The 14715-nt window shown below is 42.6% G+C and overlaps 1 protein-coding gene across 1 annotated transcript in view; it reads right to left on the bottom strand.

Annotated features, from left to right (window-relative positions):
• The window catches only part of LOC133132519 (glutamate receptor ionotropic, kainate 4-like), a 192702-nt gene that overhangs the window by 86960 nt on the left and 91027 nt on the right, over window positions 1-14715 (bottom strand). The window contains exon 8 of the mRNA XM_061247979.1: window positions 6805-6858. Within this exon, the coding sequence (XP_061103963.1) occupies window positions 6805-6858 (54 nt within the window). The remainder of the gene's footprint in view (window positions 1-6804; window positions 6859-14715) is intronic.

Genomic DNA, 14715 nt, shown 5'->3' on the forward strand with positions numbered 1-14715 from the left:
TGGAGGTTGGCGCTCTGTAGTTCAGAGTGTGGATAGTTTGAGGAAGAAGATTTAATTGTGCTGTTTGTATTTTTAAAACCCATATAAGCAAGGTATGATGGATTTGCTCCAAAGGTGTCCGTAGCATGTAACAACAATAAAGAAAATACAACTTTTTAACTTAAGAGTCTGAACAATCCCATATCATAAACTGATGCACACTGGTCCCAAACATTTTACTCTTCTCCCCAGTAACAACCTATGTTAATAATCCAATAATATAACATTTTCAGTACTACATAAATGCTGAGCGTTAGGAAGTTAAAAGAGGCTTTTCCCCCCTCCGCTTTCTACTGCTAGCTATTTGTGTGTTTAAGTTGTGGGCTTAGTGTCTCTGTCTTGGCAGTAACTTTATCTAGACTCAGGGAGAGATAGGAAGATTAACGTGGCCACTGCTGTGGAGTGTGGAGTCTATTCGCATGACAAGAAGTCTCGTATAGTGTGTTGCCTGCCTGGTGCCCAAGTAAGAGCTTGCCTGGAGCCCACAGAGAAACGTCTGGCTCGAGCAGGGAGGAATCCAGTTGTGGAATTAGCAGAACAGATAAGGAACGGGACCCCCATGGTAGCATGCTAGAGTGCTACCTGTACCACGGGCAAGCAAAGCCAAGCAAAGCTATATTTGAAGGTTTAACACATGGCTACAAACCTTTTATAGGAAAAAGGTTTTTTTGCCACCCGAGACTGTTAATAGCAGGGGCTATGGCATAGTAAGGATTACTATGGATTACTAGTAAGGACATGGCTTGGGTAAAATGATGGGGAAGAATATAAAATAGGGGGCTACAACCTTATTAGGAAGGACAGATCCAGTAAGAGAGGCGGGGATGTGGCTCTCTGTGTAAAATAAAATGTTAATGGACAAGAAATTCCAGAACGTTACCAGCTTATGTCTAGTGAGGATATCTGGATTAAACTCATAGGGGAGCATGAGTGGCATTAACAAAGGAGTGTGTTACTGACTGCCAGCTTCAGACAGTAGTGTGAATACAGTGCTCTTTGAAAATATAAAACAAGCTTGTAGGGGAGGTGAGTCTATTATCATGGGCGGCTTAAATTACCCCACTATTACTTTTTTTTGGCACAGTGTGTCAGTCAGCCTGCAAGAGGGAAATCAGTTCTGGATCTGGTGCTATGTAATGATTCTGACAGAATGTGCTGTATATGGGTAATGGAGCCACTTGGGATAAGTGAACATTCCACAATTAGTTTTGATGTATTTTTGCAAATTAAGAGGGCTCTTTTGGTAACCTGTCGCCTAGTGGTTTAGGTACATGACTGGGAGCCCGGGTGTAGCCATGATAGAATCCACACAGCTGTTAGTTCCTTGAGCGAGACATTACTCCAGGGGGGTCCCCTGCTTTGTCTAGTCAACTGTAAGGTGCTTTGGATAAAAGCGTCAGCTAAATTACTAATTAAAAAGTTTAAAAGATGCAATCAAATTTTTGTAATGCAAACTGGTGAAACTTTGTGTTTGCAGGACTGGGAATGAGAAGTGGGGCAGGTACAACAGGATTAAACTTGATGAACTGTGTAAATTAATTCCGAAGTTGTGGAAAAGAAAGTTGAAATACCAGTCTCCATAATGAATAAAGTTAATAAAGTAAACTGTATAAGGTATATATAAAAAAAATAACAGTACTGAGAATAATGACAATGGTAATGTGTGTGCTAAAGTTGATATACCATATACCAACGGTACTGAAATCATCTTAAAACCACTGGCAAGTATTTTTAGACAGTCTTTAGAAACTGGAGAAATTCCTTAAATTAGGTTTCTAACAAGGTAATATAATATCAATATATAAGAAACGGAATTGTACTGATTGAGGAAACTACAGGCCTGTCAGTTTAACTTGCATCACATGTAAAATACTGGAATCTATCATTGGAGACAAACTAGAAATACATTCATCCATTCATTCATTATCCTAACCCGCTCATCCTGAACAGGGTCGCAGGGGGGCTGGAGCCTATCCCAGCATACATTGGGCGAAAGGCAGGAATACACCCTGGACAGGTCGCCAGTCCATCGCAGGGCACACACACCATTCACTCACACATTCATTCCTATGGGCAATTTAGACTCTCCAATCAGCCTAACCTGCATGTCTTTGGACTGTGGGAGGAAAACGGAGTACCCGGAGGACACCCACGCAGACACGGGGAGAACATGCAAAGTGCTACCCACTGCACCATCCTAGAAATATTCCTTGAAAATAATAACATCCTACGGGATAGCCAACATTGGATTCCACAAGGGAAGGTCATACCTGACAAAAGAATATCAAAAGGTTTGTCAGGTATAACCTTCCCTTGTGAAAACCATGCTCACCATCATGTTGATGATGTCATGTAGACATCATCAAAATTGGACTGTCTTCATTTTGATAATGAGCCTGTCATGGGGTACAAATGTTTTTGGGGAAATCTGAGTATATAAAACCACAAGTCCTGCTACCACACGACAGACTCATTATCAAAATGAAGATTTACAGGAGGCATTTCAGAGTAAGTTCACAACTGGTTACAGGACAGAACACAAAGCGTAATAGAATGAGGGATCTTATCTGAGCAGGAAACTGTGGGAAGTAGCCATAGTAATTGGTGCTGGGACCACTGTTCTCCCTCATTTATATAAATGACCTTGATAGGGACATTGAAAGAAATGAGTTAAATTTGAAGATGATACAAAACTGGGAGGTTTAGCTAGCAGTTTGGAATCTGCTAAAGTAATCCAATCCATCCGTTTCCATTTAAACAGAATGTAGAAGTGGGCAGATTTAACTAATGTAATTTTGCATGTGGGAAACAAAATAAGGCAGAATTACTTTATTGGTGGTACAAAACTGCACTCAATTTGAAAATGCTGTAGCACTAAAAAAGACCAACAGGTTGCTGGGATATATAGCCAAGACTATTGAATATACTGTATATCTAAGTTTACAGTCACCTTATACAATACTTTTATGAAACCGCACTTAGTGTATTGCAGTTCTGGAAAAGGTTCAAAGAAGGGCAACCAGATTGATTGTATAAAAGATAAAAGATAAAGGTTTCGAGGAAAGACTTGATCTCTTCAAGCTTAGTAAAAGAAGACTTAGGGTTTTAATTGAGGCTTTTAAATTCATAAAGGGAATTAGCAAAGTGAACTTCAGGAGGTTCTTCAGGTTGCCTTCTGTGACCAGAATGAAGGGGCATAAATGGAAATGTGCATTCGATAAATTCCGCTAAGACATTAGGAAGTACAGAGAGCCATCACTGCATGGAATAGCTTGCTGGAACATGTAGTGGAGGCAGAAATGCTGGGTGTTTTCAATATCAGGCTTGATATGGTGTTAAATACTATATCTAAATTTTAGGTAAACTCAGCATTAGATACACTTTAGTGGTAGTGTAACCGTTAGGACCTTGCCCAGTCAATTCTGTCAGGTGTGTTCTTTGAACTGGAAACATGGTATGTTTTAGAACTAAAATTTCTACTTTTGTATTTCAGTCATGTTCCCGCTAGTAGCAGGTATTCCTATATATAATTAATTGTATAACCACAGTATATAGTACCTTTGTTCTGTTACTAGAAACTGTTGAATTGATTGTGAGCCCATCAGGCACTTTGTGAAATCCAGAAAATGTTACAGGCTTCTTTTATTACATCACTATTATCCCAAGACTTTACCTTGTTTTACCCGAACTTTCCCAATACGTGTTGTGTACATTAACCTTTGCCTGTTCCTTCAAACGCACACCCTGCATACGGGGACACCCCATCACGATTCTTAATATGGTCTCCCGCCCTTACAACTGGGAGAAGCGCAATCCAAATCTACCTTGCAGGTGGCACGTGCACCTCCGTTTGGTTACAAGGAAATGGTCAGCATTGCTGGGCTGAAAGGCCTGTTCCTGTCGTGTCTAATGTTACGTTGTGTTAAAATGTCCTTCAGACATTGAATGGAATCTTTGAGGCAGGAACCTACCATGCTACTCTTTGATCATCGCTATATATACATTTCATAAGTGTTATTCGTTTCAAGGATCTATTGTGCCCAGCTGCTGGATGACGTAGGATGTGGTGGAACGGATGTGAAGAGTTTTTAGCAGAAAAATAGGTGGCAATGGCAAATGGCAAAATAAATTGCAGCTGTTTGTGTTCATTGTGCATTTTCCTGGAGGTTGCTTGGAAAAAGCATACAATGCACATAAAATGTAGCAGGGTTTGCAAGGGTGTGAAATATATATACTAACTAATTTACTTATAACTAACATGCTAACATATATTAGTTACTGACTTGCAAAACTGAGTTGGTCACATTTTAATTCACCACTGCAATGAGTTACTGCTAGAGCTTGAAGATTGCACCTTGACTGCAAACACAGGGTCTGCTACTCTCTTGTGCCAGGTCTGAAGGTCTGCTCAATCACTAATGGATAAAGCCACATACTGTACCATACTGTACTGGATCTAACAGCGGCATTCGACACTGTGGACCACAACGTCCGCACAATGGGGGATCGGGCATTCTGCTCGGCCTCTCCCAGTTTGTGGAATGCTCTCCCCGACCACCTAAGGGCACCACAGACTGTGGATACTTTTAAACGAGGTCTAAAAACCTACCTTTTTTCTAGAGCCTTCTGCTAGATTTTAAACTTTTTTTCTCATGTTTTGTATTTCTTTTTTAGCACTTCTGCTTTTTAATCTGTAGCACTTTGAGATTTAAAAAAATATATATAAAGCACAATACAAATAAAATTTATTATTATTATTATTATTATTACCAGTGATGTCTACTAAAATATCCCCCTCTCTTGCTGGGAGTCTACTGTCTAAAACCTGACCTACCGCATGCGTACCAAAACAAGCTCAGTGGAGTAATATACAGCTCCAATTAAATTTTTTAAAATGTAACAGAAATGTTAGGATGACTAAAGGCAATCACTAGGATGGGGCCAGCACATGGTTTTCAAATGCAGTAATTGCCATTCCTGTGGGGAAGGTTCGTGAAATAAACGGAATCAGGATTTTTTTTTGCCTGCTGGACAATGGGCCCTGTGACGAAATAAGCAAGCAACTCACACGCTCCTCAGCTCAGTCCTCAACTTTTCTATTCATTAAGAGAGGTTGTTTATTTCATCAAAATATTGGGTTTTTATGGCCAGAGGCCAGAAGGGCACCTGCAGGGGTGACCGTGTCATTCAGTGCATTCGTATTTTAAGGACAAACTGGCGCAAACCTTTTATTATTTATTATTATTTTAATTTGAATCTGTGTTCATTAACTTGCATTGATTCATTTTAATTCCACTTCATTTTTTAATGTGTGGAAATTAGGCGATATTCTTACAAATAAAAATGCTGAATTTTACGGGATAGCAGTAAAGTGGTGTAGTACAAATGGGAGGGGGAAAAAAGGACCCCCCCCCCCATAAATAAAAACCAAACTAAATAAAATATGTAACTGCTGCACCACATTACTGAATTGAGACAGAACAAGGCGCAACTAACTTCAAATACATAGCTCATCACATTGGTCTTCTGATGTCTGTTTTTCAAAACAACAATAATAGCATATCACAATAATATAATCATATCATCCCTATTCTTATCTCCATCCATTTTGACAATTTTTTCTATAACCAAGTTGATATAATCAGTTTGGTGATCACTTATTTTCCCATTATCAGAACATGGTGTGAGTGAGATATCTTCCATTGAGCATCAAGCTAGACATAGCGGCTGCATGGCGGCTGTAACGTAGTGGTTAAGGTACATGACTGGGACCCGCAAGGTCGGTGGTTCGATCCCCGGTGTAGCCACAATAAGATCCGCACAGCCGTTGGGCCCTTGAGCAAGGCCCTTAACCCTGCGTTGCTCCGGGGGAGGATTGTCTCCTGCTTAGTCTAATCAACTGTAAGTCGCTCTGGATAAGAGCGTCTGCCAAATGCCATTACTGTAATGTAATGTAACATAGCATGCTATAATTGACCAATGAAAAAAAAGACTCCAGGCAGAGAGGCCGCTATGTTTGCTGCTGCAGGTCCAATCACACAGCCCACGATGTCAATCACTAAGAAAAGTAATCTTCCCTGCCTGCATGTCATTCTCAGCCATGTCCTTGCTATGGCTAGAAAATAACCCCTTTCATTGTGATGTAGCCCCAAATTAATGCAGAAAAGGTTATTTTAATTTAATTGAATCACATTGTTCTTTCATGTGGTGAACGGTGTTTGACAGAATCCAGGTCTTTGTGTCACCAGTGAACCAAACCGCTGACACCACTCCCCCATAGACATTCGGTGTTTATATCTGACATGGATCAGATGTACTCTAACACAGTTCATTTCACACTTAATCTGCACAACGCGTTCACTGTGAAAGTACGAGTTACCCTCCATAGGTACTACTATGAACAAATCATAGATGAATTGAAATTATAAGGCACATTTTACATAAGTATGAAATATAATTAGCAACAAAGACATAAAATGAATAAACCGATGCCTTAAATTTGGAGGGAGAGGTGCGTGAGGTCTACACACGCTGCGTTTCTGCAGGGCCGGTCCACACAGTGCAGAGTGGAGCGGGGGGTGGTCTGTGGGGTGGGGGTCGGTCCATCCTCAGGGGGGTGATATGAACACATCGATCTACAGTACCATCTCATCAGCCAGCCATTAATCACATACCCATATGAATAATTCCTGCAGGGTCGTCAATGTGAAGCGCCCCGCAACATCATTAATATCCATTAGGGAGCCCCAGGCCGTGCCTCCTTACCAGAGTGGTGAATATGTAGGTGTAGTAGACGGAGAGCATCCCGAGCTCCGAAGCCTGAGAGAGGGAGAGAGGGAGAGAGGGAGAGAGGGAGAGGGAGAGAGGGGGCGAAGCGACAAGGTCAACGGTCATTCCTGTGCCTGGGTTATTTTTTATTCATTTATTCATTCTATCATTTTTATATCGATACATCGCCGATCTTTACAGCGTCCGGGTCAGCCGACGATATTGGTCGACGTTAGCGGAGACCTTGAGACAATAGACGCACGACTGATTAAAAAATGTCAAGGCAGGCAGTGCCGCTGATGTCAAATGATTATTTCATTGGTGGTCACTAAGTATCAAAAACTATGGAAATACTCATCTGTTTTTCACTACTGTTTCTGTGTTGTTACTATTTTACATGTTCGAAATAAAGATATCAAATCAAAACAAAAAACCCTTTTGTTAAATAAGGCAAAATATGCAATGCGACAAGACAGTCTGGTGCTTAGTGTGTTGCAAGCTGACGTGCCGGTAAAGTGGAATGTTCATCGTAGATTATGACGTGCCTTAGCCCTTCAAAACGGACTGACTATAATTGATTAAATAAACAATCAAAATTCTGAGACCACATTGAAAATCTAGTTTTTTTTTTTTTCATGTAATCCTGGAGATTTTAGGATTTTTTTTTTTTTTTTAATCAAATTAAAGTCACTTCAAAGCTTTGCAAGAAATACCAGCAAGAGGAGCACGGAGTGGTGCACAATCCACAATCACCCGACCTCAACCCCGTTCAACATTTATGGGGGCACTTGAAGACAAAAGCCAAGCATTCAGCAACATCACAAGATTTGCTTTGGAACATGTCATATGACGCTGGGATAAGCATCAAGTTTCGCTCAAATGTACCATGCCAGCTCGAGTGCACTTTGCCGTTAAAGCAAAAGAAGGGACATACCATATAATAAATTCTGAAATTCATGCATTCATTTTTCAAAGATTCAACTTTTCACTCAAATTGTTATGCTGATAATATCATTTGTAACGAAAAGGTTTGTATTAAATAGAAATATAAAAGAATACAAAATAGAAGCATTTTCACTAGTGGTCCCTTGATCTTCCATTGCAGCCATGGACTACGAAAAATAACGGCATGCCCTGGGCGAAGAGCTCAGCTCTAACAGGGACTGAAAATGGGTCTTTTGATTGGCTGATAATAATATTGAGCATAATCAGTCCCATTGGCCTTCTGTGACGCATGCATGGAGCTGTGCGCTGCTCGGGAAAATGCCAACATTCAGTAACCACACGCAGAGCGCCCACGCCCATGACAACATATCTTCAACTTAAGAGAAAAGAAAATGATCTCATTACAGCACAAGACTAAAACACTCATTAAGATAAACCTTTGCAGTGCAGTTTGAGGCACATAATTACCCCAGAATCATCAAATAGTTAGAAGGAAATACAGCATTTCATATAAAATGTTATTAAACCCGCCATTCATTCAGAACCACAAATCAGAAAATCAGCAGAGTAATTGAACAAATATTCCATTATTTCACGAGAAACTCATCGCTTAATTTGTACCCGGTGCGCTCGTTAAAAAAAGAAGCCGCACTTTACTCTTTACTCAATAATAGGAAGCCGTGTGTTTACTGCTTTCTAATGAATACTAAACAACTAACACACGTGCAATAAAGCAGGACGGAGGAGTTCATATAGACAGATAGATAAATAGTTGCATTTACGGTATATATTGCCTTTCTCAGAATCACAGCACTTTACACCCACCTGGGTGATGCAGAGCAGCCATTCCGCCCCAGAACACTCTCGCATCAGCTGAGGTGGAGAGGGAGAGAATTATTTAGCCAATTCATTTAGGGGATGATAAGGTGATTAGGTTGAAGGATCCAGTTTGGGAATGCAGCCAGGACACCGGGGAAGCCCCTACTCTTAGCGATGAGTGTCAGAGGGCCTTTAATGTCCACACTCAGGACCTTGGTTTGAGGTCTCATTCGAAAGATTGTGTCTCCTACAGTGCAGTGTCCCCATCCCTGCATTGCGGTTTATTTGGCCAGAGGGAATATTGCCTCCTCGCCAACCAACACCACTTCCAGCAGCAACTTAGTTTTCCCAGGAGGTTTCCCATCCAGGTACTCACAAAGAGCACACCCATTTATCTTCAGGCAGGAGCAGGGTGCATGGCGGTATGGCTGCTGACAACACAGTGGTGTCAGTCTGTGAAGGCTATAAAAGTTCACAGAGGTTCATGGTAATATTTAAAATTCTTCAGTGTTTTTAAGCTGATGTCTTGCACACTGCCCAAGATTTGCAGGTACTATTTGGATTCAATGAAAACATTTTCGCATTTTTGCTTTGGATGGTCCATACTAATGTGTTCGTGTTTATTTTAAAGGCCACAGAAGTCAATGGCTCACATCCTAAGGAACCTCATTAAAGGATAAGTCGGTGAGACGCTATTAAGCAGGGCTTAAAGATTGATGCGTTTAATGGTGAATAACCTTGCTTCTCAATTCTCCCTTGAACACTGCCCTTGATTTACACAGCTTAATAAAATCAAAAAAGCACAAATAACAGGACAACAAATCCACAGGTGCAGCATCAAATAAGCTGCGCTGGTACAAAATCAATCTTTTGGGGGGAAGCACGTCGCTGGAGATGGCATTTCTGATGCCACTGCAGCCTGTCGCTGTCGCCACGGAAACCGCAGCCCAGACAATAAGGATGTTCACATTCAACCCAATCCGCATGTTACAAACTGTGTGAATGTGCGCAAATATGTGCATCTGCGCGCGAAAGGGTTATGAACTGCTCTGGTTATGCGTGCGTGTGTGTGTGTGTGTGAGTGTGTCTGTGTGTGTGCATGTTAGAGGATGTATGTGCACGCACGCATGCCAGTGTGCTTGCGTGAGTTTATGCACGTGTGTGCGTCTCTCTGAGCGTGTGTCTGTGTGTGTGCATGTTAGAGGATGTGTGCTTGCGTGAGTTTATGCACGTGTGTGCGTCTCTGTGAGCTTGTGTGTGTGTGCGCGTGGCTGTGTATGACTGCCCATGTGTGGGTGTCCCTCAGGTGAACTCTGATTATGAGGATGACTTAACCGCTCTCTGTCCCGCCCGCTCCCCAGCGGTTTCCCTGGTTTCAGACGGAGAGATACGGAGCGGTGAACACGCTCAGCCGTGTCATTAGCCTGCTCATATTCAAGCTCCATTTCATTTTTTTCCATAAACAGCCTGTCCTCACGCTACACTATCAAGTAAACTCGCAGACTTGAAAATTGCAATCAATGCCTATATCAATTAAGCTTAATCATAGCCTCATTTACTCACAGGAATAGTAAAACGCGGTGGCTGATCGATGCACGCATAAAATGTTAAGCGGTGAAGTCCAGAAAGAGTCTGAGAAGTCATTAAAAATGCACACGTGCGCCTTTCGGCTTCCGATCGATAGGCGGAGCGGCACGATGACGGGACCCTGTCCTACCCAATCACCCGTTCACCAAATGCCAAACCTGCGTAGTGCTGATCCGTTACTTGTTCCAGACACACACCGGGCCTGCTATTTCACACTGCTGGGATCCAGCACTTTCTGTTTCATCTCGACGCTTTTCTCTTTATATAGCCACCGCTAATTAATTTCTTAGTTTTTCTTTTCTGTCGCAATGAGGTCACTGAGGTGCTTAAAAGCTATACTCACATAAATCCATTAAGGATTTAATTTTCTTCTTTTGAACTTCAGCTGAGTGCCTAGTTGGTACACAACACTATCTTATACAATATTTCTTCAAGAAATTAAGCATTGGGTGTCAAACTGATGTGTGCACTTCTGGTCATGAACGAAAAAACAGGCAATTGCCCATTAAATGTTTTATAGTAAAGAAATCATTTTTATTTTAGGGGAAGGTGAGTGTGGTGGCCAGTTTTCTAGGTTAATATGAAATTATTTCCAAGCAGGACTGTAATCTTCCTTCTACTTCACCCATGGGTTTGGTATTTGGTACTTTTGGTATTTCATAGACTCACTTGTCACACCAAATAACAGACTTTTTGTTCTTGTAATATGGGCTTGGGCATTTCTGTAAATGGACTCCCTTGGATGCCTGGAAAAGACGGTATTTACTTGCCATTGGTCACCATTTGTCACATCAATTTACAAATGATTCCCCATAGAACCCCTGTTAGGACCGTGAGAGATGGACCCTGAAATAAAGCAATGATTTAAGCCCCGGATTGTGTTTTCGGTTGCACTTTTTCTTTGGAATCAACTAAAATGAAGAGCACTACAGACCAGACCAGCTTTCAGTAAAATGGACGTATTTATGAGGACAATTGCTTTTCTGTGCCTTTTTTTAATTTATTTTTGCTTTTGCTTTTCTACAGAAAATAATGCCAAACATTACCTAAAAAAAACCTGTTGAACATTACTTTTGTGACAGGGATATTAATTATAGTATATAGGCTGTGTGTCCAGTTGGCCTAAATAGGTTTTTAAGTAAATTCAGTTTAATAAACAAGGGATGAATAAATTACGAAAAGATTTGGGTGATGCCAGTTGGCCAAAATATTGTTAAGCCAATTCAGTTAAATAAAGAAATGATAATTAAATAAGGAACACAGGGGAAAAAATAGAAATTGCCAGCAAAACCTGACACAAATTGGCACTGTAGCAGAGAAATAACAGATACCATTTAACTAAGAGTTGCGTTGAAACAAAAAAAATCTGAAATTAATTGATGCTTTGATCGTACGTGCCAGACATCAATATGAAATATAACCGAATAAAACAGTAAAATGTACAGTAAGCAAACAAATGCTGCGGACAGGATACAATAGAGCAGCCACTGCTATTTGAGTGGTCTCAGTTCCTTTGTTAGCACGTTAGCTCAGGAGGTAAGAGTGGTTGTCTGGCAGTGTGATCCCCTGCCCTGGGTATGTCGAAGTGTCCCTGAGCACGACATTCAACCCCCAATCGCTCCTGACGGGCTGGTTGGAGCCTTGCATGGCACTCGAATGCTTATGAGTACACGTGTGTGTGAATGAGAGGGTCTAACTATAAGAGCGCTATATAAATGCAGTGGATTGTCCATTTATCCGTTTAATCGGGGGAAGAAAACGATACTGCTTTAGACTGCTTTAGACAACGTGGGCATGTTGCCCCTGTCGCACAGGGATGTGATCCTGTACTGGGTGACAGGAGGGCAAATGCCAAAATGGAGGAAGTCATGTGACTTCAGTGACTGTGATTTGAACCAATCAACTTTTAGCTGGTGTTGGTAATCGAATTCGATTGGTTCAGGAATGTCAGTGACTAAGTATGGATGCAGAACCCACCCATTATGCCGCCTGTAGATCACCTCCATAGCCATGTATAGAGCCCTTGCAATGTCATTGTTGACCTCTATGGGGCACCATGGGTCCAGACCAGACCTGGGTCAGGGAGGCACGGAGGCCCAAAAGCATTCCCGAGCCCCGCCCCATTCAGTGAGCCTGCCGTCCTGTGAGGTGGGTGCGCTTGGCTTGCCCTGTCTCGACCGGTCAGGGAAGGGCAGCCACAGCGACAGGTGACAGTGAAACGCAGCTCTCAGACGTGGCCATTGTGATTTAATTATCGCACAGCATAATTCGGTAGCTGCAGTAGGTTGTAGTGCTGGCAGCGGTCGAAGGTTCCTTAAGAATTTTCGTACTGCAATTGAGCGTGTAATTGAATACTGTGACTCCAGCTGGTGCACAGGCGCAGCTGTCTGAACATTGGCAAACAGCTTTAATGAGCTGGGCCAACATCCACATATCCCAGCGAAATGGGTGCCAGCTCCGCTCCGCTCTCTCGAAGGACGGGCCCTAACCCACCCCCGCCCCCCCTCCTCCGCCCGCACGGAGCACGGAAAATTAGCACCCGGGCTCCACACACACCTTCCGGGACAGAGAGCACCTCTCTGAGTTAACAGGCATACAGGACCACTGGCAGTCCCAAAGGGACGGGGGCTCATAACAGCGAGAGTGAGGAAACGTCCGGGTCTCTGACAGCCTCTAAGTCCCTGTGCCGTGAACAATACGCACGGGACAATAAACAGCGAAGAGCTTATGAGATACTTTCTTAAAGATGGGATGGAAGAGAACAAGGTCAACAAGAACAACAGGTCGAAAGCAAGGAGGGAGAGAGAAAGAGAGAGATAAAAGAAAAAGCAGGACAGAGAAAATGAGAGTGAGACAGAGATTGACAGGCTTGTATATACAAAAAAACAAAAATAAGTGTTCACACCCGATTTCAGTATAGGCGACCCAGCACCTTCGTGTGTCCGGGTGAAACAAACCCATCAGCAAAAAACAGACAGATTAGAAATGCGGTAATAACTCTCCGGTGGGATGTGGGGACTGCATACGGCAGCACGGAGAAGACCTTGATACGATAACTCACAGGTGCGTCACCGTATATCACCAGGGACGTACTACCTCGTTTGCGAACAATAACGAGAACACTGATCGCGACACTGACGAATGGAGGACGCTTTCACACACAGGACTTCAGAGAAGTGTGAGCATCGCAAACGATATAGGGACTCTGCTAGCGCCGGAGACAGGTGAAGCGTCCCCGGTCTCTCCTCCTGTCCGCTGCATGAGGCATTAAAACCGAAGGTCCTGACTCGCCGCGGTCCTTAACAATTTCACGGCACTTATGTCAAAGAGCCCCGGACCAAATTCCCAACCCGATGATCTAAAATCATCGCCCCCCCGTTAAAGAGATGGCTCCCGTCGCACCTCAGGTGCTGTTTGAATGACTGGCACAAAATGGCCGCTGTACTACACCCAGGCTAAGGCGGGCTCATTAGCAGTTCCTTAGGTGAGTCTCCCTCACTCTGAAGTGTTTTCCCCGCTTAAAGAGGAAGTGTACCCGCATATACGCGATTATTCATTCCCCCCGCTATACATTCTGCAGCATAAGCTGGAACAAAGAGGATTAACTACCGGCCGGTAGTCAGTGTCAACTACAGGGGTGATGAAAATGAATGCGCTGAATCATGCCAGCCTTACTTAAAAATGAGTGGCGTCCTTCTCCTTTTATCTGCGTCACAGTTGCAGATACAGTAAGCAGGTCTTGGAAGCGACTGCCTCGTGAACCAGCTGAGCACACCTACAGCTGCAACACTGATCCCCGGCTCACCAATCAGCCGCTCCTCAGTGTCACCCTGCAAGCCACGCCCCGCCCGCATTAATCAGACTCTCCCTGGCAGTGCAGGGAGTTAATTATGCAGTGCTTTAATTTAGACAAGGCCATATGCTGCGATGCCTCATTCCCTGGCACTTCTGTTGCTTCTCTGCGTGTAATCTCTGTCGAGGAAGGCACCATCGACTAACACACAGGGTGAGCACACAGTTCACGTTAGTCAACATAAGTCAAATGCAGTCAACACCCTATGTTTTTACGCGTTGCTTCGTGCTGCTTGTTGATTTCATCGCACACTCCATTATGACTGATTTAAGAGGAGGGACATTTATGAGTATTTATGTTCATTAGAAGATTTCTATTTCTATCTATAAGTTCAACTGCCAGGGACAGTTTTTTTTCTGTTTCTTTTCTCATTAGTTCATTTATCTGTCTATTCATACACACATTCCAGCCTTCGCGTTTCGTATAAATACAGAAAAAGTTTGAATCCACTCAAAATTCTTCTTCAACTGGTACCATATAACTAAGTACAATTTAATTAAATGAACCTAGTTATTTAGGTTAAATTTAACTTAACGTAAAAAAAATTTTGTTTATATGTTTTTATATGCTGATGAGCCAAAACATTATGACCACTCACAGAAGACCACTCATTATCTCATTGATTATCTCATAACAACAGAGAATGTCAAGGCCTGGGATATATTAGAAGGTCAGTGAACAGTTGGCTCTCGTAGTCGACGTGT

This window comes from Conger conger, chromosome 7 (genome assembly GCF_963514075.1).
Source record: "Conger conger chromosome 7, fConCon1.1, whole genome shotgun sequence".
Taxonomy (NCBI): Eukaryota; Metazoa; Chordata; class Actinopteri; order Anguilliformes; family Congridae; genus Conger; species Conger conger.